The sequence below is a fragment of the Macrobrachium nipponense genome, chromosome 42 (genome assembly GCF_015104395.2).
Source record: "Macrobrachium nipponense isolate FS-2020 chromosome 42, ASM1510439v2, whole genome shotgun sequence".
Lineage (NCBI taxonomy): Eukaryota > Metazoa > Arthropoda > Malacostraca > Decapoda > Palaemonidae > Macrobrachium > Macrobrachium nipponense.
This window is the reverse complement of record NC_061103.1, coordinates 49046595-49070944: the sequence shown is the minus strand read 5'-3', so window position 1 is coordinate 49070944 and position 24350 is coordinate 49046595. Positions and strand designations below refer to the sequence as shown.

At 44.4% G+C, this 24350-nt stretch overlaps 1 protein-coding gene across 1 annotated transcript in view; it reads right to left on the bottom strand.

Annotated features, from left to right (window-relative positions):
• The window catches only part of LOC135213373 (vacuolar fusion protein CCZ1 homolog), a 221391-nt gene that overhangs the window by 168227 nt on the left and 28814 nt on the right, over window positions 1-24350 (bottom strand). The window contains exons 3-4 of the mRNA XM_064247352.1: window positions 8236-8329; window positions 7694-7900 (exon numbers count right to left, since the gene is read on the bottom strand). Of these exons, the coding sequence (XP_064103422.1) occupies window positions 7694-7900; window positions 8236-8329 (301 nt within the window). The remainder of the gene's footprint in view (window positions 1-7693; window positions 7901-8235; window positions 8330-24350) is intronic.

The following is a 24350-nucleotide window of genomic DNA, read 5'->3' as shown; positions in this document are numbered from 1 at the left end:
GACTCGATATGCCTTTGACTTCGAATGACTTAGGCCAGGGATTCGTGGATTCTCGTTCTTAGCTAAAAACAGGGTCTCTTAAACGAGCAAATAGCTGAGTCTCCCTTGAAACCTACTTTATCCTGCAGAGCATGTAATTCACTAATTCTCTTTGCCGTAGCTAAAGATAATAGGAATAGGCATTTTCTGGTGATGTCTCTAAACGATGCCAGATGAGGAGGCGTTCGAACCTTTCGGATGAAAGAAACTTGAGAACCACGTCTAGGTTCCAGTTAGGAGGGACCCGGTTCCTTAGACTTGAAGTCTCAAAGGACCTTATGAGATCGTGGAGATCTTTGTTATCTGCCAATCTAATCCTCTATTCCTGAAGACTGCCGAGAGCATACTTCTGTATCCTTTATTGTGGATACAGCTAGATGAGATTGCTCTCTCAGGAATAGAAGGAAATCCGCAATTTCCGCTACAGAGGTAGTGGAGGAGGACAACTTCTTAGTTCTACACCACCTTCTAAAACCTCCCACTCTGACTGATATACTTGCCTAGTGGAGGTTCTGAGTGCTCTCGCGATCGCGCTTGCAACTTCGCGATAAGGAAAACCCTTCTCGCTCTGACGAGTCTTTCGATAGTCGAAAGGCAGTCAGAGCGAGAGCGGGGAGGTTTTGATGATACCTCTTGAAAGTGTGGCTGTCTGAGAAGATCCATCCTTCTTGGTAGGGATCTGGGAAAGTCTACGATCCACTCTACCACCTCCGTGAACCAATCTTGGGCCGGCCAAAAGGGGGCTATCAATGTCATCCTCGTCTCCTTTGAAGCCAACAACTTTTTCAGTACTAGTCCCAGGATTTTGAATGGAGGAAAAGCATAGACGTCTACGTGAGACCAATCCAGCAGGAAGGCGTTCTACCATAAGAGCTCTTGGGTCTTCCACGACCAAGCAAAAGACTGCAGCCTTTTGGAGATGAATGTGGCGAAGAGATCCACATGAGGGGTCCCCCACAGAGACCAGAGATCTTGACACACCTCTTCGTGTAGGGTCCACTCTGTATGAAGGACCTGGTTCCTCCTGCTGAGTCTGTCCGCCCTCACATTCTTTACTCCTTGAACGAACCTTGTAAGAAGGGAGATGTTCCTCCGAGACGTCCAAGCAAAAGGTCTTTCGTCAGCTCGTAAAGGAACGAGGAGTGAGTCCCTCCTTGTTTTCGAATGTAGGCAAGTGCCGTGGTGTTGTCGACCCACTTTACTTGGCACTACTTTGTTCGATAAACCAGAGGTTCTAGACTCTTCAAAGCCAGGTGTACGGCGAAGAGCTCTTTGCAGTTTATGTGCCAAGACACCTGCGCTGGTTCCCCAGGTCCCTGACACCGTCTTCGAGCCTAATGTTGCTCCCCCACCTTTCTCCGAAGCGTCGGAGTTAACAACACTAGGTCTGGGTTCTGGATTTTTAGAGAGATCCCTTTGTTCTCTTTCAGAGGGGGCAACCACCATTCCAAGTGCGGTCTTATCTCCATTGGAATGGGAAAGGCGTCTGAAAGTTGTCCGGTTTTCGGCCAACTCCAAGACCTCTTGAGGAAGAATTGAAGCGGACGTAAATGAAGTCTTCCTAGCGGGAAGAACTGTTCGAGCGAGGAAAGGGTCCCTAGAAGGCTCAACCATTCCCTCGCCGAACGTCTGTTCCTTCCTTAAGAAGAAGAGAGACTTTCTGCAACCTTTTGCGATTCTCTCTGCGAAGGAAATACTCGAAAACCCCGAGAATCCATCTGAATCCCCATATAAACTTAAGTTCTGTCTGGGGGTCAGCTGCGACTTCTCGAGGTTCACGAGTAATCCCAACGCTCTGATCAGATCTAAAGTTAAAGTAAGGTCCTCCAAGCACTGTCTCTCTGATCTGGCCCTGATGAGCCAGTCGTCCAGATACAGAGAGATATTTACTCCTTTGAGGTGAAGAAACCTCGCCACATTCTTCATCAGGCTTGTGAAGACCTGAGGAGCTGTGGAAAGGCCGAAACACAAGGCTCTGAACTGAAAGATCCTTCCCCCCGTCATGAAACGGAGGTACTTCTTCGATGAAGGGTGGATCGGGACGTGAAAAATAGGCGTCCTGGAGATCTAGAGACACCATCCAATCTCCTTGTCGCAATGACGCAAGAACTGAGGCAGAAGTCTCCATCGAGAACTTCTCCTTCTGAACAAATTTGTTCAGAGAGCTGACGTCTAGTACTGGTCTCCAGCCTCCCGAGGCCTTCGCAACCAGAAAAAGGCGATTGTAAAACCCCGGGGAGTTTTGATCCAGTACTAGTTCTATCGCTTTCTTGTCCCACATCTGCTCCACCATCGATCGAAAGAGTATCCCTCAGCACAGGATCCTTGTACTTGGCTGTTAGTTTCCCGCGGTGTTGACGTTAGGGGAGGAGTGTTCAGGAAAGGGATACGATATCCCTTCCTTATTACAGACATCGATGAAGCGTCTGCGTTTATAAGTGCCCAGGCCTCCACAAATCCCAGGAGCCTGGCACCTACTGGTGCTTGGAGGAGAGAAGCATCACTTTCCCTTTTTAAAGGGACGAAAGGCAGACCTACCTCTCTTCTCAGGAGCCTTCCTTCTTGCGGGAACTCTGGAGGTCGGGCCACCTCGAAAGGGCTGAACTGATGTACTCGGTCCTTTCTTGTCAGTAGCAGTAGCCGGTTTCTTCTTCCTTGCTGACTGAGTCAGAAGGTCTTGAGTCGCCTTCTCAGTTAATGAACGAGAAATGTCCTTCACTAACTGACGCCTCCCGCTTGTGTTGTTGCTGACGTCTGGATGACGCCTCGCGCCTTGGAAGACGCTTCGCTCTCAAAAGGCGTCCTAACTGGCGCCAAAACTTTGGTTGGAGCCTCGCGTCTAAAAAGCAGCTTTAAATGCCGCTTCATGCCTAGAAGACGTCTCACGTCTATCTGACATTACGTGTCTTCCGTAAGATTCTCCCGATCTCGCTCTCGAAACCGAAGCCTCTGCGATATGTTTTGGAAGCTTCACGTCTGCATGACGCCTCTCGCTTCGCAGGGGAGAGAGGACGAGACTTTCTTGATTGGAAGCGCAACGTCCTTCCTACGAGGCGCTAACACTCCCACCAAAGAGGCCAGTTGCTCTTGTACTGCCAAGATAATCTTCCTTGAAGCTTCTCCCACGTCATCTTCAATCGAGGGAGAAGTAGGAAAGTGTTCTTCCGCGTCCACGTCGGGTGACGCTGACGCCACCTTCGCCTTCTTAATAGACGAGGGAGCGTCATCTGAGAAACACTCGGGCTCGAATCTAATTCAGGTTTCTTTCAAATGCCGTTTCAGAGGCCTAGATAAATCCGACTCCTTCCACCCTCGTTAGGTGAGGGAGAGGAGAGGATGAGAAACACTCACGTAGGACGCTTTTTCTAAAGCGCCCTTGAGCAGCCTGCAACGAAACAGAGCTTGCTGAAGGGACGTCAATGACCGTTGGGGATTCCCCACGACCTCCTTAAGGCTTTCGACTTTTCCTTCCTTCCTCCTCTAGGGGCATGGGAGCTTGGAAGAGGTCTAGGCCTGGGAGCGTCGCAGGGACGACACTGGGAGAACTCACTTCACTGTAATGCTCACTTTCACTAGCCTTACCTTGTAAGTCTGCCATTTTGGACTTTCATGTCCCAAATTGTAGCTTTCAGATTGGGGCGATTTCCGAGGCCGATTTCCGAAAGTAAACCTTGTGAATTAGACACATAGGGAGAATCTAAATCATCAGGATTAGAATAAGTATCAATAAAAGGCTCAATAGGCCTTGAACTCACACCTTTCAGACGTCTAACCCTATCCCTCTCTAACTTCTTCAAATAAGAAGTTAAAGTCTTCCATTCTTCTGCATTTAATCCCTCGCATTCATGACAAGTATTAGTAGCAGAACACTGAAACCCCCTACATTTATGACATACAGTGTGAGGATCAACCGAAGCTTTCGGTATCCTCACCCTGCAGCCTACATTCACACACATTCTCACACTCACATTTGAATCAGACCATACTGGAAAAAAATTCCCAAAAAGCAAGTCCAAAATCAGTCCACAGTAGCGAATGCCAAAAACACGATCCAGATACGTCACCAAAAAGCCGATAAACGATGATCACTACTTTATCCTGCTGAAATAAGAATCTAAGTCAGGAGGTAATAGCAACAATGTTGATACCACCGGCGACAGAGAAAATATGATAGAAAACGGGAATGGTTCCTAGTCCTGCCGCCCAGGGCAGGCCGGTAGATCACCTGACCTACCTGTAGCGAGTGGCGCGAAATTTGAATTTCTGTCGGGGACGACGGAGTCTTAGCTATGTATATATCTGACAGGTAAGTTGATTGTATGAAATCTATCATTTATAGTTCTCCAATTAAAATCAATAAGGCAATCATCAGTACATATAGATAAATCAATAGCTAATAATGTGCCTGTTTGAATATGAAAATGTGTAGACTCCCCAGAGTTGAGAATCCCCCCATTTTCATCTTCTATGATGGAACCCAAGCATCTTCCTCTCTGATTGGTGACGATGTCACCCCAAAGAGGATTTCTGCTATTCATATCTCCCAAAATAACAAAAGGACGTGGTAACTGTTGAATAAAAGATCTAAATTCATTAATGGGGAAGACTTTGTTAGGTGGTAGATAGAGAGAGCATACTGTATATTTTCTTTGCAAATGGATCTGCACACCTACCACTTGCAATGCTGATTGAATACTAATAGGATTTTGTGGGGTGTCTTTTTGAACATACAAGACGACACCACCATGGCTTCCGATATTTAAATCATAGGTGGAGTGATAGGATGTATACTCTCGTGGGCTGGGGCACGTATTATTACCAATCATGGTCTCCTGCAGAGCTACACAAACAGGAGATACCTCTGATATGAGCAGCCTTAGTTCTTCCCATTTAGCTCTTAATCCCTGACAGTTCCACTGGAGAAAATTAATGAATTTTACTTTCCTTTAGAGGCTGTTAGATTGGAGCCTCTTTTAAGAGCTTTCAGCTTACAACCTTGCTCTTTTTTCCTGGAAGGAGACAAATTGTTTAAGGCTGCCTTCCTTTTTAGAGGGTTATCAGTCTCAGGAACAGCAGACAAAGCTGGTGTCGCCTGAGGAGGGGTGTGAGGATCTGATATTGGTGCATCCTTGAAAGCATTTACACGTGGTACAGCATCCAGAGAGGCGGGAGTGCCAGAAATCACTGGCTCTGCTTCCATAGAAGAAAGAGTGCCAGAAATCACTGGCACTGCCTCCAAAGAGGCAGGAGTACCAGAATCAACTGGCACTGCCTCCGAAGAGGCAGGAGCGCCAGAAATCACCGGCGCAGCCTCCAAAGAGGCAGGAGCGTCAGAAATCACTGGCGCATCCTCCGAAGAGGCACAAGCACCAGCAATCACTGGCACCGCCTCCAAAAGGCATGAGTACAGGTCGTTACAGGTTTTTTACTTACATTGTTTTTGGTAACATTGGTATTCCTTCTTCGGTTGGCAGCAACGCTAGAAAAAGATATTCCTGGTCTAACGTACTGATTCAACACTCTCTCTTTTGCCTCTCTAAATGTGATACGTTCGGTTACCCTTAATGTTTAAATTTCTTTTTCCATGATGTATGCATCACAGGTAAGAGACGATGATGGATGACTGTCTCTACAATGTATACAACTGGCTTGCTTATTACATATGCCATGCTCTGGTTCACTACATTTGACACAAGTGGCAGGCTTGCCTTGTAGTTTCTGTCTACAAGACCCCAACATATGTCCGAATTCTTGGCAATGAAAACATCTTCTTGGTCTTGGGATATGTTGTTTGACCTTGAAACGTAACCAGGCTGCTTTCACTATACTACACAAACGGGTGGAATTGAATGTAACAATTAAATTGGGGAGTGGGACAAGGACTCCGTTTATCTTCTTCATTCTTTCAATTTTTATTATGCCTTGATCTTTTAATTCTTCTACTAGCTTTTCTTCGGAGTACATCATAAGCTGGGGTGCATATATCATCCCCTTGGAGTAATTCCAAGAAGTATGTACTGCAGACTCCACTTTAACTCCTCCAAGATGCGATAATGTTTTCAGTTTATCACTTTCTTTTGCCGAGGCAGATTCTACTGTCAGCTTTCCTGGCCCTCAGAAGATATCTTAGGCTCTCGGCCACAACATTTCACAATATCTTTATATACATAAAAAATATCAAAATTAGAGTCTTCCAGATCAAAAGTCAAATATTTATCGAACGAATTTTCAAACATTCCAGGTCCTATTTCTGATACTATACTATTCCTACCAAATTTCCCTTTGCTCAGTACTGGAGCAAAAGGTTTCAGTGTAATTACACTGGAGGGATTTTCTGATTTTTCCAGAGGAAGGTTGCCAGGAGAGGTTCCTGCAGTCATCAACTGTGCTGATTCATTACCATCAAAGAGTCCAGGGGTACTTGAATCTTTATTCCTTTCTGTTATAAAGATCAAAGAAGAAAAAAAAAAGATAAACCTGAAAACCTTAAAAAGATATCATCAGCCTTTCATGGATTTTATTCTTCCACTAATGGCACAAGTGAGAACCGACTCCCAAATGTCCGCGTCCCTACCCTACCCCACAAGAGATGGCACAACATGATTAGAGTGGCCCAAGTGTAAGCCAAACCCGCTTGATAGGACTGAGAGTATTACAAGAATACAATCATCCCCACCCTAATCACATTATGGGCAAACCGGACAGAATGCCAAGAGTCCTATCCGCAAAACTAGACCACCCGGAATCCGTGGTCCAGCCCTGCAAAATAGTTCCGCCTGATATCACTCAGGTCCGAACATTATCGGGCAGTTGATGGTCCTGCCACGGTTCCCACTATTTAGCTTCAGATATAAAACCCAGTCCCAGCTATATCTTCTCTGTTTACCAGGAGCAGTAAATTTAAGCAAGGGTGGAAATTTCCACATAATTAATCCGAAATGCTAGTAAAAAAAAAAAAAAAAAAAAAAATTACATGAAGGAGAAGGATGTAGTAAGAATGAAAAAATTTGCAGAAAGAAGGAAAGTTCTGACTAATTTAGTTGGATCAGCAGCTGGGCCCCAAGGACCAGTGAGAAAGCAACCCACCAGGCATCACGGCCCAGCTGCTGGTCCCTAAGCCCTCTACCCATGCCAAGGGGTCAGCATCTAGGGGGCCGCAAATACTTGACAACCCTCTAAAAATGCTTATAACAGCCTCTATTGATAGTTCAAACACCAAAAATCCATAGAAAAATTTCTTGGACCTGAGTATTTTAATTGTTTTATCACAAAAAACACATTTAGTCACAAAAATTATAAGAAAATACAATAATTAGTGAATATTTCTCTATGAAAAATACTGCAAATAAGTAAATTTTGCAAGAAGAATCTGGACATACAGTCCAAAGAAAAATCCGCAACTAGATAAAGATGCAAATCTGGAACCACAAACAGGCAGGCGTCCACATAATACTATTAAACTGGTGAAATGCTATTCTGCTCATCCTCAGCATTGCCTCTGATACCTCAGATGCTCAGGGCCTCTGGGGAAATTTTGCCAGTCGTATCTTCCCAAAGCTTGTACTTTATCTCCCACAAAACCCCACTCATTTCCAGCCACCCTTCTCATAGTTCACATCAAAATACATTCCACTACACTGTTTACTAAGCTTACCGTATTTATAAAAGTGCTTAACGTAGACTTGAGATACTCGAGTCCTGAGGTTGCAACTACACTGTTGAAAGAAGCATGTTGGAGAGTGAATGATCGGTACAGACTCACTAATCTCTCTCGAAGCACCACATCCTGTACTCCTTCACTCTGGTATTCCCTGACTGGGCCTGTGTCTCTCTTCTTAGTGACCCATCCAACGCCTACTGTCTATAAAATAAAAACATTCTTTATTTTTTTCAGTGTGTAAGCTTCATTCATCATCTAATACGACTCCCAGATTTTTCAAGCGGATGCAAAAACTGAAAAATGTACTGTAGTACTCTATTGACTAGCACTAGGAATTCAAGTCTCCAAGTCCTACATTCACTCTTTAACGTTACAGAACAGTACTATTCAGGTACGGTGGTCTCACTACTGTATGTCACACTAAAAAGGAAGAGCTAAAACTGAATAGTAACCATTGACATCATGAGAGCTTACCAAAATATTCCACATTAAAGCACAGGAATATGAGACCTCAATGTCAACTCTGGAATACATACCATAACCATCCACACTTCAGGTTCTGGCTGGTAAAACACTTGCCTTGTCTTCTGTGTGTGAACACAGTCACAGTCTCCATCTTTCTTGAAATTACTGGAGCAGAAATAGAATTCATTCAGAAAATGACAAAAATAGGTTCACAATTCAGTCTTATCAGTCACATAACCACAAATTTATAAACAATAAATCCCATGAATGATGATGACTCATTTCCACCGAACATTTTATATAATCAGTATAACAGCATGGAATGACTTGGCATGGTTTTGAGGAAATCAGAATACCAAATATGTACATAAAAGTAAAAGTAAAATAACTAAAGGGACGGAAGAATAAATAACCAAAAGAACATGATCATCTGGCACCATTCACATTGATTTTATTTGATTTATCAGTCTGATCTGATGACTCAGTGATATGGGTTAATGTAATGTGTCATGTGCTAATTCAAAGAACTTAAGAGCTTCAGGTCCTGTTAATGTGATGAGGGCTATGATTCAGCCAAAGGCCATATATTTCTGTCTCGTGCAATATCTGCCTAAATTCTCATCAGTTCTAGGTCACTGTGATTTTGTTGGCAGCTTTCATAACAGTTTTCATCCCAATACTTTCATATCTCCTATTCTGACTAACCACTTCTCTCCACTTCTATCAAATGCCCAACCTATCTCAGTCTTGAAAATCTCAGTCACTTCCACAGCCTCCATACACCATCTTTCTCAACAATATCATAACAATTACTGTATACAGAACACTGATATGGGACAATGATAAAAATTATTACTTTGAGTGGAAAATGATAAAAATTATCAATATGAAAGTAAAAATAGAAATTAAGAGACAGAAAAACTGCTGAATTTCTTCAAGTCTTATCTTTGGCAGGCAAAAAGAATGCTCCTATTATTACATACTACCTATGGTAGAGTTAGATGGGGTTACATGACTATTCAACCTCTAAATTTTGGTAACCTCATTCCAACTTCCTGCCATGTGTTTTTTTTTTTTTTTTTTTTCTGATAAAAACTCAGGTCTTTAGTAGTATTTATCATATTGACAATGTACTGTATGTGGTGCAAAGGTTTACCAAAATGGACAGTTATAGGGAAAATATGGTTGTGAAATGACAAATTTTTAAGTTATTTGTAGTTTTCCTAAGATACAAACCTGAGGTGTTTACATATAGGATTAACTTTCAGCGAGATGGAAATTCAGCCGTTAAACTTTTTGCAAGTTGGTTATGGTAGCAGATACCAAAGGTGGGGTGGCAGTACCGCCCACCTAGTCGGAGTTCGCTCAAATATGATATTGTTATTGTACAATAAAGTTTTATACATACTTACCTGGCAGATATATACTTAGCTATAGACTCCGTCATCCCCAACAGAAATTCGAATTTCGCAGCACACGCTACAGGTAGGTAGGTCAGGTGATCTACCGCCGCCCCGCCGTGGTGGCAGGAATAGGAACCATACCTTCTAGAACCAGATTTTCTCTTCCACCTGTCTCCTGAGGGGAGGCTGGGTGGGCCATTCAATCGTATATATCTGCCAGGTAAGTATGTATAAAACTTTATTGTACAATAACAATATCATTTTCATACATTCAACTTCCCTGTCAGATATATACTTAGCTGATTGGCACCTTTGGCGGAGGGTAAGAGACAGCTAATTACTGATTAGACAGGTAAACAACATACGTTTTAGGTAATAAATAAATAAAACCTTGGTTCCTATGTGTTTAGACGAAGGGTCGACTTCCTAGCTATTGCTAGTAGTCTGCTTCGTCTCAAGAGCCTCAGCGAGGATGTGACCTATGGCTAAGAGTTCTTGTAGATCTGTCAATGGGGTCTTATCCACTTACTCGACAGAATCTAATGGTCATTTATCAATGGGGTCTTATCCACTTACATGACAATACACCTATGCCTAGGGGCATAATTAAGGAGCACAACACCGATCCCGATCACCTGATCCTAACACGAGGGTTTGTGCTTAGTTTGAAAAGAGCTATCCCCAAACTCCTTTCAAACAACCAAAGAAAAAAAAAAAAAAAAAGAAACTATGTTAACATAAAAATTAACTCACTTAGTTAAGGATCAGTGTCGGCTCCCTATCCCAGCAACGTATCCGTAGACACGTAAAACCAAGAGAGAAGAATCTCTCCTAGGTCAACTTGACCTCCTTCGTGCAAAGGGAAGTCAACACAGAGTTGCATCTCCCGTAAGTTACAGCTAATATGTCCTTCACGACATATTGTTGAGTAACGAACAAGAATTCATAAAAGCTCGCACTTCAAGCGCTTTTAATTCTCAGCTGTTTGAAGGAATCATCAAGTTACTCATGAAGTGCTTTAGCGATCACACTTATTTCAAAGAAGACCAGGGCTTCCTTTGAAATGGATCTTTTCTGGATGAAGCCTAGAGCCTGGCTTGCGCCTGTGGTGCCTCGCGCCTGCCTGACACTTGGTTGGCGCCTAACTCCTGGAAGGCGGCGCTTTTTTTCGCCTGACTCATGGCTGGCGCATCCGCACCTGGAAGTAGCTTCGCGCCTGGTTCCAGACTGGCACTATTTGGCGTCTGGCGGCTGGCTGACTCCTCTCCACTTGCTGGAGCTTCGAGCTTGGTAGAGTCTCGAGGATGTCTGGCGATGCCCACATCGGACACTCTTATCTGTCCGATTTGTTCGCCTCTAGCGCATCTGCGCTAGGTTGGAGGCCCCCTCTTTCTCTTCATCAGACAATGACAGATGTTCCTTGAAATTCTGTCTGCCTCTGGCGTTTTTTACGCCTGTTTTTGGCATATGGCACCTGGTTGGCGCTACATTGTCCAAAAGTCCTGAACATCCACAATAGTTTATCAGGAGACTGGAGAAGAGTGGAAGAAGTTCTTCCCCTTTGAGCTTTGGCCTCTCCGGCAAGGGGAGGTGATTGTAATCAGCTACATCCAGTAGACGATAGGATATCTAACCGTACGAGAGATAAGAGTCTTCCTCCGAGGAGGGTCCTTCTTGCATACTTCCGTGCTCACGAGATCTCTTCTTCATGTTGAAGTGGTTGTCTCGTTGCAGAATCTTTCCCTATCCTGCCGAAGAAGGGAAAGAAGCCTGGAAGTCGAAGGAGACTCCGAGCTGAAATTGGAGTACTCCTATTTCTAGCTCTTTATTGTATCCCTCTGAACACCTTCTGGGAAGCATTTCGAGCCGTCATCGCATTCCAAAGACCCTGTAGGCAAACGTTTGAACCATTCTACTGTAGATGAAAACGTAAGTACCCTGCCTGGACAACGAAACCACTATCTGAAAACATTGAATTAGGATAGGGGTTTTAGTTCTTTTTGCCAGACATACTATGCTGGCAAGAACCCATTGCCTAATCTCCATAGAATCTGATGCGAGATTCCAATGCTCAAAAAATTCACGTTGTCTTCTTGATCGTTTAAGACCAAGAGAAACAAAGAATTCCCTCATAAAAATTTCTCAAAGAAGTTTGATGAGGAGCAGTTCCATCTTGTCGGAACATGGAATCTGTGGCCACAAAAAAGATCCCATTAGAAGTACATGATATCCTACTCTTGTCATATTGAGGTATTGTATAAGATCCCAAAGATCTTAATCCTCTGCTATCTCCAATCCCTTTATAGAGACAGAGTATAGCCTTTTACTGGGTTCTTTGATAGCAGATATAATACAAAGGTGATTCTTCCCTCTGAAAGGGAAGAAAAAACCGCTATGTGGTTCACAGAGGTATCGGAAGAGGACAGTTTCCTCATTCCCTCTAGCACGATCTGCAGCAATTCTATATCTTGTCCATGACTATTGTCATTTACCTTGAAAAATCCTCTCATTCATGTCCACTTCTGGTCAGTCTGCACGCAGACAGACTCAGAGTGGAGAGGTTGTTAAGGTCCATTTATAATAAATGCTGATAGATATTCAGACTGTCTTGGAAAAGACTTCCAAAACATGCTGTGAGAAGAACGTGACCTCTGTGAATCCAACCTCTCTAAGGCCAAAATGAGGGCTAAAGTATTATCCTCTACTTTCTTTGACGGCCCTTTATCTTCAATTCTGTAAAGAATTTATATTTTTTTTAGGGGAAAAAAGACTAAGTTTATTCCCCTTTCTATAAAATAAAGATGGCGTATATTGCTACCTCTCTTGGTTCGAGGAAAAGGAAGCAGTCTACAGGAAGACTGTTCATCTTCTACCTTGCTAAGAGATCTATGAAGAAGACTTTTTGCAAGTTCTCACAACTCTTTGCAATAAATGTTAAGACATACTTTCACAGTTATTATCATCGATCGAGAAGGTTCTCACGGACATGCAAAATCTAGCATCGAACCTCTTAAGGATCGTTACATTCCCTGTCTGTTTTCCAAATAGGTTCTCTTTGTTAACGCGAACAGGAGCGAAAAAAGAGATTCTCGATGCTCTTTGCGATATGAGGAGTCGTGGAATATGCCTAAGTGATTAAATGGGTAACGAAATCAGGAACGAATCTTGCCGTTACCGAGCGTGCTGTCTGAGAGGCTACTGGACTCTTATTAAGTTAATAACTCGCCTAAAACGAGAAAATATCTTGGATGGTGCTCTTGGCTCATTGCGCCAGGCTGGCGCTTTTTGGCGTATTGCGCCAGGTTGGCGCTTCTAGCGCTTTGCGCCAGTCTGGCGCTTTCTTCTAATTCTCTTTATGTTATGTGCCAGAACATCTGTGCCTTTATGGTACCCGACATCCTTTCACATGTTAATTCCGTTCTTAGTAGGAAAAAACTCTTATATACGTAGTATAGTCCATTCAGGGAAACCATTTCTGCCCACGAAGAGAATGTTTCCCATCCCACTCATCCATCTTCTCTTGAGCAATATCCGATTCTAAAAAGGTTGTGTGCGTTTCTCGAAAGACTTGACCATACCGTAGTCTTAAAGTGAATTCTCTACTACATCCATCTTCTCACTAAGCATGTATTCTAATAAGCCATGCTTTCGTAAGCATGAGAGCATTATATAATATAATGTTCTGCTGCGTTAGAATCCTTTAATAATGTTACCTACGGTAAACAGCATTGAAAGGTTATAATATCTTTCTTATTGAAAGCTTCTTAGCAAAAGGCAGACAATATTTTATTTATGTTAGCTTAACTATCCCCTCCATTCGAGACTAAGTCCATGATTGTAGGGGGAATATACGGTTAACCATTCGATCCCGTTGGAGAGAGAGATGTAACCGACTGCTCATGACTGAGAACTGGATGGTACTGTATTTGCCTTAGAATGACAGCCCAGCAGTCTCGCTCGCTGCCTGGCTGCATTCATCATGAGTTGCCAGTTACTTCATTCAATGAAGGAATATAATAAAATTATTCTCGAGCCTAAGGAAGCTCTTAATAATGCAAATTTAAGCCAAACAACCTTTGTTAAATACCGAAGCTGAGTAGGTATTGTCGTAACAAACCTTTTAAGCGAAGTCCTTACCAGGAAAATCCTGTAAGGATATAGATAATTCCGTAGCGAACCACAAAGGCAACTATGGTATGCGTATATGACTTGTCACTCAGTAGTCCGTATACAGCAGATCTTGCTACTACATTCTTTCCTCTCCGATTCGAGAGAGAATGGAAATCTTGCCCTCTTCGTTCTTTTCGTCAATAAACACGAACTAGTATTAGTCAAAAGAGATCGCAATGAAAACTCTCGGATCGAAGAGAATCCCTCAAATTTTTATTCTCTTGGATATAAGGCCGTATTCTACGCCTCTATTATTTGGAAGAGCCTCTAATCAATGAATGAGAGCTCTAACCGAACGTACGAATCTTGTTTAATTTGCAAACGATTGCCACTCTTTCTGTAAATGGTTGGTTGCATTATTTTAGAAGGGGGAAGATTTTAATATCGTCTTATTAGTAATGAACTAATTTTTTCCAATAAAAAAGGTTTCCAATTCCGATCTATCTTCCATTTCCTGTCCATCAAGTTGGGAGAAGAATGAGCAACCGGAGGAGAGCGCCTGCTTTTCGTAAGGTGAAGAGCTTTTAGCAGTACGATTCTAACCTGACAAGGGCTACGGCCGCCTGTGCGACATCTTGAGTCCCCGCCAGGAAAAAAGCCGATCTTGCTCTTGCCTTTACTTGCATTAAGACTATCCTGAGAAGGGCGACGGCCGCCTGTGCGACAACTCCCGTCCTTATCAGAAGAAGGCCTCGAATGTCTTTCACCTTTCGCAGAATCAGGCTCTAACTCCATCTCCGATGAAGATCCTGGTTTATAGTTTCAGGCGCTTTGCGCCTCATCTCAGGCGCTTCAGACGCTTTGCGCCTTGTTTCAGGCGCTTTGCTCCTTATTTCAGGCGCTTCAGAGGTTTCAGGAGCTTCAGGCATTTCAGGCGCTTAAGGCGCTTTTCGCCTCGCTCAGTTTAGGCGCTTTGCACCTCATTTCAGGCGCTTCAGGAGCTTTGTGCCTCGTTTCAGGCGCCTCAGGCTCTTTGCGTCTCGTTTCAGGCGCTTTGTGCCTCATTTCAGCCGCTTCAGGCGCCTCTTTAGAATCCTCTCGCCTTGTCGGCGATTTGCGCCTGGCCGCCTCGTCCGAGCTGTCAAAGACTTCTATCGGACGGGATTTCTTAACGGGAAGGAAGAGATCCTTTCTCCTGGGAGGATCCTTCTTCAAAACTTCTATTAACGAAGATATCTACTGTTGCCTTCTCCTAGGATCTTCGTAGAGTCGTCTTCTTTCTCCATATCCGATCTAGGGAAGGAGGATTTAATGAATAAATGTCTTCTTTCTTCTCAGGTGGATAGCCTTCCGGAAAACTTTCCGGATAGAATCCCAAGCTGGCGATTTTCCACGATCTTTAGAAGGTCTCGACAGCTTGTGAGAACTCCACCCTATTTTCCTTTCGATGAAGACTCGGATGACGAAAAAATGATATTGTATGATACAAAAATAAAAAGTTTCATACATACTTACCTGGCGTATATACATAGCTAAGACTCCGTCGTCCCCGACAGAAATTCAAATTTCGCGGCACACGCTGCAGGTAGGTCAGGTGATCTACCGTCCTGCCCTGGGTGGCAGGATTAGGAACCATTCCTGTTTTCTATCATATTTTTTCTCTTCCACCTGTCTCCCTTGCGGGGAGGCTGGGTGGGCCCTAATCGTAATATCTGCCAGGTAAGTATGTATGAAACTTTATTGTATCATAACAATATCATTCATACAATCAACTTACCTGTCAGATATATACATAGCTGATTGGCACCCTTCGGTGGAGGGTAAGAGACAGCTACTATATGGAATAGACGGTAAACAACATATGTTGTAGGTATAAATAAAACCTTGGTTCCTACCTGATAGGTGGTAGAACTTCGTGGGTGTTTGCCCAGTAGTCTGCATCACCTCAAGAACTTTAGCGAGATATGTGATCTATGGCCAAGAGTTCTTGTGGGTCTGCCGAAGGGGTCTTATCCACTTAACTCGCAGAGCCTGAAAGGACTTTGTCAATGGGTGCTGATCCACTTATATGACAATACACCTTATGAAGGAGCGCAACAACCATCCCGATCACCTGATCCTAACACGAGGGTTTCGCGCTCAAATTGGAAAGAGTTATCCCCACACTCCTTTCAAAAACCCAATAATTTCACTAAGTTAAAAAACTTTAACTCAAGTTAAGGATCAGTGTCGGCTCCTTATCCCAGTAACGTATCCGCAGAAACGTATAAACCAAAAGAGAAGGATCTCTCGTAGGTTAACTTGACATCCTTTGTGTAATGAGAAGTCAACACAGAGTTGCCTCTACCGTACAACACAGCTAATATGTCTTATATGACATATTGTTATGTAAAGAACAAGAATTTGCAAAAGCGCGCACTTCCTGCGCTTTTAATTCTCAAGCTGTTTGAAGGAATCAAGTCACTAATGAAGTGCTTAGGAGATCTCCATGTTTCAAAGAAGACCAGGGCTTTCTTGAAATGGATCTCACCCGACTGAAGCCTGAAGCCTGGCAGGAACCTCGCGCCTGGCTGGTGCTTCGCTCTTTGGTTGGCGCCTAGCGCTTGTCTGGTACCTTTCGCTTGACTGGCGCCTCGCATCTGGATGACGCTTCGCGTCTTAGCTGGAGATTCGCGCCTAGAGCCTGGCTTGCGCCTGGCTGGCTGCTCGCGCCTGGCTGGCGCTTTGTGCTTGCCTGGCGCCTCGCGCCTGCCTGGAGCTTCGCGCCTGGCTGGCGCCTTGCGCCTGGCTGGCGTCTAGCTCCTGGTTGGAGTGGCGCCTTGCGCCTGCCTGGAGCTTCGCGGCTGGCTGGCACCTCGCGCCTGGCTGGCGTCTCGCGCCAGGTTGGCGCTTTGTGCCTGCCTGGCGCCTCGCGCCGGTGCTGGCGTTCTCGCGCCAGGTTGGCGCTTTGTGCCTGCCTGGCGCCTTGCGCCTGCCTGGAGCTTCTCGCCTGGCTGGCGTCTCGCGCCCGGTTGGAGTGGCGCCTTGCGCCTGCCTGGAGCTTCGCCGCTGGCTGGTACCTCGCGCCTGCCTGGCGCCTCGCTCCTGCCTGGCGCCTCGCGCCTGGGTGGCTCCTCCCCACTTGCCGGAGCTTCGAGCTTGGTAGAGTCTCGAGGATGTCTGGCAATGTCCACATCGGACACTCTTATCTGTCCTATATGTTCGCATCTAGCACATCTGTGTCAGGTTGTAGGCCCGGTCTTTCTCCTCATCAGACAATGACAGTGTTCTTGGGCTGTCTGCAGGTTTCTTCTTCCTTACTGACTGTGTCAGAAGGTCTTGAGTCGCCTTCTCAGTTAATGAACGAGAAATGTCCTTCACTACTGAGAAAGGGAACAAAAAGTCAGACAAAGGCGAGTACAGAAGCGCTGCCCTCTGAGCGGTGGAGACCGCTTTGGTTAAAAAGACACTATATACTGTCCTCTTTTTAAGAAGACCTGCTCCAAACAAAGAGGAGATCTCAACCGAGCCATCCTGAACCGCTTTGTCTATACAAGACAAAATACACAGAAGGACTTCTGGTTCGAGTCCTTCAGAATCATGGGCTTTCTTGGACCATCACACCCCAAGAAGGGACCAATCTAAGAAGTTGAAAACTTCCAATACCTGAAAGAGTCCCTTGAGGAGATGGTCCAGTTCTGAAATGCCCCAAGTTATACGGGCAGAGTTCAAACCTTGTCTACGTGAAGCGTCAACTAAGGTCGAAAAGTCCGCTTCTGACGTAGAACGGAAGAGAAATACCCATATTCTCTCCGTCTGATATCAAATGCCTCTTTTACCAGCTAGTCTCGCTGGAGGCATGCAGAAGACCGTTCTAACTAACTCCTTCTTCAACTTCATCCAAGAGTCTAAAGACTGAAGAGCCCTCTTCATCGAAATGGCGGGCTTTCCATTCTAAGAAAAAACGAAGATTCTTCGTCTTTTGCACTCAGAAAAGAGAGCGCGGAGAAGGAGGAGAGGCAGGAGTCAAGTCGTCTCCATACTCCTCTAGAAGCAAGGCTGTCAAAACATTATAGTTCGACAGTCTCTCTTCCTTGATACTCCTCCTCCGAGTTTACTTCTAACTCGGGGTCTAGATGAGTCTCCGCTGCTAATTCAGTACGTCTTTTCCTCTGGAGGAGACAAACTCCTAATAGGAGAGGGGCTAAGGGAATGATATTCCTTCCTCTTCCCCGCTTTGAATAGTCCTGGAAGGCGCCAACAGCCCAGGCTTCTCTCCATAAATGGATGACGCTTCCCGCTTGGATGACGCTTCTAGTCAGCCAAGCGTCCCTGGCTGACGCCTCCCGTTTGTGTGGCTGCTGACGTCTGGATGACGCTCGCGCCTGGAAGACGCTTCGCTCTCAAAAGGCGTCCTAACTGGCGCCAAAATTTTGGTTGGAGCCTCGCGTCTAAAAGCAGCTTTAAATGACTATTCATGTCTTGACGACCGTCTCACGTCTCTCTGGCGTTACGTGTCTTCCGTAAGATTCTCCCGATCTCGCTCTCGAAACCGGGGGGAAGCCTCTGCGATATGTTTTTGGAAGCTTCACGTCTGCATGACGCCTCTCGCTTCGCGGGAGAGAGGACGAGACTTCTTGATTGGAAGCGCAACGTCCTTCCTACGAGGCGCTAACACTCCCCCACCAAAGAGGCCAGTTGCTCTTGTACTGGCAAATATAAACTTCCTTGAAGCTTTTCCCCCGTCATCTTCAATCGGGGGAGAAGTAGGAAAAGGAAGCAGTCTATAGGAAGCCTGTTCGTCGTTCTCACAACTCTTTCCAATAATGTTAAACATGTTAACAGTTATTATCGTCGATCGAGAAGGATCTCTTTGTTAACGCGAATAGGAGCGAAAAAGAGATTCTCGATGCTCTATGCGATATGGAGAGTGTCGTGGAACTGGCCTAAGTGATTAAATGGGTAACGAAATCAGGAACGAATCTTGCCGTTACCGAGCTTGGTGTCCGAGAGTCTACTGGACTCCTAGGTTAATAACTCGCTAAAACGAGAAAATCTTGGATGGTGCTCTTGCTCACTGCGCCAGGCTGGCGCTTCTAGCGCAAATTTTGCGCCAGGCTGGCGCTTCTGGAGCATTGCGCCAGGTTGGTACTTCTGGCGCGTTGCGCCAGACTGGCGCGTTGCGCCAGACTGGCGCTTTCTTCTAATTCTTTTTTATGTTATGTGCCAGAACACCTGTGCCTTTATGGTACCCGACATCCTTTCACATGTTAATTCCGTTCTTAGTAGGAAAAAACTTTATATACTAGTATAGTCCATTCATTTTGGGAAACAAGTTCTGCCCCAAAGAGAATGTTTCCCATCCGACTCATCCATCTTCTTCTGAGCAGGTACTCTAATAAGCTATGCTTTCGTAAGCCTGAGAGCATTACATAATATAATGTTCTGCTGCGATAGAATCCTTTAATAATGTTACCTACGGTAAAACCGCATTGAAAGGTTGTACTATCTCTCTTATTGAAAGCTTCTTAGCAAAAGGCATACAATATTTATTTATGTTAGCTTAACTATCCCCTCAATCCGCCGAGGTTAAGACCGCGATTGTAGGGGAGAGATACGGAAAGTTATTCCATCCCGCAGGAGAGAGAGATTCGCCCGACCGCTCATGACTGACACCTACATGGTACTGACAGTAACTGGCATAGGCGTACTGCGTTGGTCTCAGGCTCTCAGCGAAAGCAGTCCCCGCTTACTCTTCCAGAGTTGCCAGCTACTCCAATTATAAAGGAATTTAATAAAATTATTATCGAACTTCAGGAAGTTTCTTATTAAAGCATATTTAAGCGAAACAAGACTTCGATAAATCTAGAAGCTAAGTAGGTGTAGTCTTAACAATCCCTTTAAGCGTAGTCCTTCCTAGGAAAGACGTAGAAGGATACTTGTAATTGAGTTGCACAGAAAAGAAGTAACTACGGTATGTGTTTATGAATTGACCGTATCGTATTCTCATACAGCAGAAACTCTACTACCTTCTACTATCTTCGTTCTTTTCGTTAATAGAACGATAGAAAGAGTATATATATATATATATATATATCCTTAAGGAACGAAGTTAATCAAGGAACTCTTTAAATCTTCGTGATTTCTTCATAAATCGCGGAAGAGACAGAATTCCTGTTCATCACTAGGGTTTACGGAAGGAAGTAGATATTTTCTATCGCCATCATACCCAAACATCGATGAGATCTTATTAAGAAAAACTCCCAAAGCTCTTGCCTCCTCAAAAAACGAGGGAAAGAGCCATGGATGAAGGAGAGAGTCCGCATTGAGAGGAACTGCCTAACAAAGGAGTCTTCTGAATAATGAAAAGGGGCTTCTCTTAGTATCAGAATCCTTCTGACAAAAGCAACGGCCGCCTGTGCGACATCTTGCACATTTGCCAGGGGAAAGTTGTTCAAGTTAAAAATTCAAAGAGGAGTCTCGCGACTGACCTCTCTCTCTAATGAAGATTTTTGAAATCTTCTGACGCCTGGCGTCTGGATCCTTGCGCCTAGCGCCTAGCGTCTGGATAGTTCCGCGCGCCTGGGAATGTTCCGCACGCTAGAAAGGAGACTCGCTCCTGGAAACGTTCCGCTTGCGTGGGGAAGGTCCCGTGCGCCTAATAGATCCGAGCGCCTCTAGTCTTGTTATACGAGCCTCTTGCCAGAAAACGTTCCAATGGAAGCATCCTTCTTATTGCCATTCTACTATAAGGCTCCTTAGTTAAGCCGTCTGTTTTCTCTTTGAAGGCGCCTTGCGCCAAGAAAGTTCTGGAACGCGGCTCGCACTCAGTTGCTGGAACGCGGCTCGCGTTTATCTGTATGAACGAGGCTCGCGCCTAGTCTGTTGGAACGTGGCTCGCGCTAGTCTGTTGGAACGCGGCTCGCTGCTGGCTGTTTGGAACGTGGCTCGCGCTAGCTTGCTGGCTGGCTCTCAGCCTCTCGCTCAGTGAGTCAGTGTTCTCTTATTCAGAGAACGAGCCAGATGCGTCCGAACTTCTAACATGTACATTCTTCGTCTTTTCGGATGTAAGATGAAGAAACGGAAGAACAGACGCACTTTTTAAAGGCTGCCTTTGCAATGGCTATCCCTGGCAGTCTGGGACGTTTTACAGATCCTGCCGAGGGAACGCCCGATCGGTGGGGATTCTCCATAACCTCCGTAAGGCTTTCGACTTTTCCTTCTCCTCTGGGCTTGTGAGTTTGGAAGAGGTCTAGGCCTGAGAGCGAGACAGAGCCGATCGAACGACACCCTCTACTAATTAGGACGCCTTTTCCAATGGCGAACAACTTGGCAGTCTGGGACGTTCTACAGATCCTGCCGAGGGGAAAACGCCTGATCGGTGGGGATTCTCCATAACCTCCGTAAAGGCTTTCGACTTCCTTCTCCTCTGGGTATGTGAGCTTGGAAGAGGTCTATGGCCTGGGAGCGAAACAGAGCCGAACAGACGCACCCTCCCACTGCACTAACAGTAACCAAAAAACACTTCTTACCTTTCAATAGCTCGTATTTTGAGCTACATTCCTTTGTCTTCAAATTGCAATATGAATTTGAAGATTCTGTGAAGTAAGAAGGAGATGAGGATACCACACTACTAGTAATGTTAATGCTCTAACTGCTCGTTAGTACGAGAGCTATATAAACTTTTAAAGGAAGCGTAACTATTCTTTCCTTACATCGTCAAGAAGGAAGTTAGCTCAATCATTCTAACATTTACTACACGTTATTATGAATAAATATTAAAATTTTCCTTCTTACAAACTATGTGATTGTCTACCGAAAAGTTCGGTAGTTACACGTAAACATTCTTCGAAATTTTCGAAGCCAAAGTTATCAAAACAAATTAATATGCGTATGCCGAACCAAAGATCCAGTACTTCCCTGCAAAAGTAGCCCAGAAGATCGATGGCGATGAAATCCAAAAATCAAGTCAGGAGGAACTGCAAACGTTGTTTACATTCCAAGCGACAGAAAAAATATGATGAGAAAACAGGAATGGTTCCTAATCCTGCCACCCAGGGCAGGACGGTAGATCACCTGACCTACCTGCAGCGTGTGCCGCGAAATTTGAATTTCTGTCGGGGACGACGGAGTCTTAGCTATGTATATCCTGACAGGTAAGTTGATTGTATGAAAAACACTGTTTTAGGATGCCTTTCCAACGGCTATTCCTTGGCAGTCTGGGACGCTACTACAGATCCTGCCGAGGGGACGCTCCCGACGTTGGGGATTCTCTGAAACCTCCTTAAGGCTTTCGACATTCCTTCTCCTCTGGCTTGTGAGCTTGGAAGAGGTCTAGCCTGAGAGCGAGACAGAGCCGATCGAACGCACCCTCCACTATTTTAGGACGCCTTTCCAATGGCGAACTTGGCAGTCTGGGACGTTCTACAGAACCTGCCGAGGGGACGCCTGATCGGTGAGGGGGGGGGGGGGGGGGGGGATTCTCACTGAAAACCTCCCGTGCGGTTTTCGACATTCCTTCTCCCTCTGGGGCTTGTGAGTTTGGAAGAGGTCTAGACCTGGGAGCGAGACAGAGCCGGATCAGAACGCACCCTCCACTTCAATGGGAAAACACATATTCACTTCTTACCTTTTAAGAGCTCGCTTTTGAGCTGCATCTATTATCTTCAAATTTGCATATATATTTGTAGTTTCTGTGGAGTAAGAAGGTGATGAGGATGCAACAACTACTAGTACTGCTGATACTCTAACTGCTCGTTAGCACAAACGCTATTAAAGCTTATAAAGTAAGCGTATCTAGTTATATGCTTTTCTGACTTCCTAAAGTAGGAAATTAGAGTTTAATATTTCCTCAATAAAGTTGTAACCTTTATTACATGTAATAATGAATAAATATTAATAATTCCCTTTATTGCAAACTATGTGAGTGTCTACCGATAATTTCGGTAGTTTCACTTAGTATTTTCTTCGAAATTTCAAAGCGAAATTCATTAAAAAGTTAATAAAAGCGTATGCCGAACCAAAGACCCAGTACTTCCCTGCAAAAGACAGCCCATAAGATCGATGGCGATGAAACACGAAAGTCAAATCAGGAGGAACCGTAAACGTATGTTTACTTTCCAAACGATAGAGAAAATCTGGTTCTAGAAGGTATGGTTCCTATTCCTGCCACCCAGCGGCGGGGCGGTAGATCACCTGACCTACCTACCTGTAGTGTGTGCCGCGAAATTCGAATTTCTATCGGGGACGACGGAGTCTATAGCTAAGTATATATCTGACAGGGAAGTTGAATGTATGAAACTACACAGTTCACCTTTTGGCCCAGGTAAGAGAATGAGGGGTGGTAAGAGGTGGGGCCTTTATGTAAAGACCTCAGGTTTGTATGTTATGAACAATACAAATTATCTAAAATTTGTCACTTGTTCCTACACGAATACAAAAGCTCAGTCTTTACATATGGGAGACTTACTTTTGGGGGGAGGATTCTAAGTAAATCTCTGAACTGACTGGTAGTTTGGCTCACTTGGGTACTCTCTTCCTGGTCATGAAAGAGCAAAGGAAGGAGATCATACCTCTGATCTATTGAGCAAGAGAAGTTCAATCATCAGACTTCTGGGCATTTCAAATTAATGGAAAGTAATATCCCTGATTCAAAAAGGTTTGGATGAACCCACAGTGTCAGAGAGGAGAATTATGAAAGCCTTGGAAAAGAAACAGGAAAAGAAAACCAGTAATAAACTGGTTTTCTCTCCCCTCTGTACAAGAAGGACCTCCTTGTTGAAATTATATTTAAGTGATATTGAAATATTAAAATGAGCTCTCTCTCGAGTTATTTTCTCTTTCTCCAATAACTTATGAATAATTTCACTCTTTTGAGACCTTAATGAGTCCCCTATACCAACAAAGACAAATTCACATGGCCCTAAACAACACTAGCAAGTCGAGACAAAAGGCAACTGATCAAATGCCTAGGCTCTCCTAGTGGTTGAAAAAATCATCTGCGGATTATGCCAAGGTGCTTTCTCTAGGCCATCTCACTCACTAAAGAGCTTGACAAACTCCTGAAAACTAACCTTCCACCTCATTATCTGAACCCTGGAGTACAGGACCCTTGGGTTCCTCTAAGCACCAACGTACCGAGATGCTCCCCGTGCAGGATTGAGTGGACCCATCGGAAGCTCTAAGGGATCGTTCTACCACTTGGGCTTGTAACCTGTTTGGTTCCAATCCCAGTATGTAATTCTCTGTGAAAAGGCTCCAAAGGAAGTGCAAATGGTGGTCCTCATCTTAGACCTGATGCCTATCCAACCATCACACCCTGGAAACATCTGAAGAAGTAGGGGTAATAGGCAAATGATCTCTGGCACCTAAGATTGTGAAAAAAACATTTCATTTCATGGTTTTTTTCAGAAGGAAAACTTGTTTTTTTTTCCATATATTTTTGTTTTTTTATTTTTTTTAAGTTTTTTTCCTTGCGTCCAATTTGTCTCCATTTTTGAAGACCTTACTTATTGTTATTGTTACTATAGACTTATGAAGTTATCGAAGACTCACACCTTCCTTCTAGATCATAGAGGAATTAGAGGAATCACTGAAATAAGGATATTTTTTTGCTATTCTAATATGATTTTTCCCTGTCTGATACTGAACACTTATTGTGCCAAACATACTTTTAAGGAACTGTTGCCGATCAT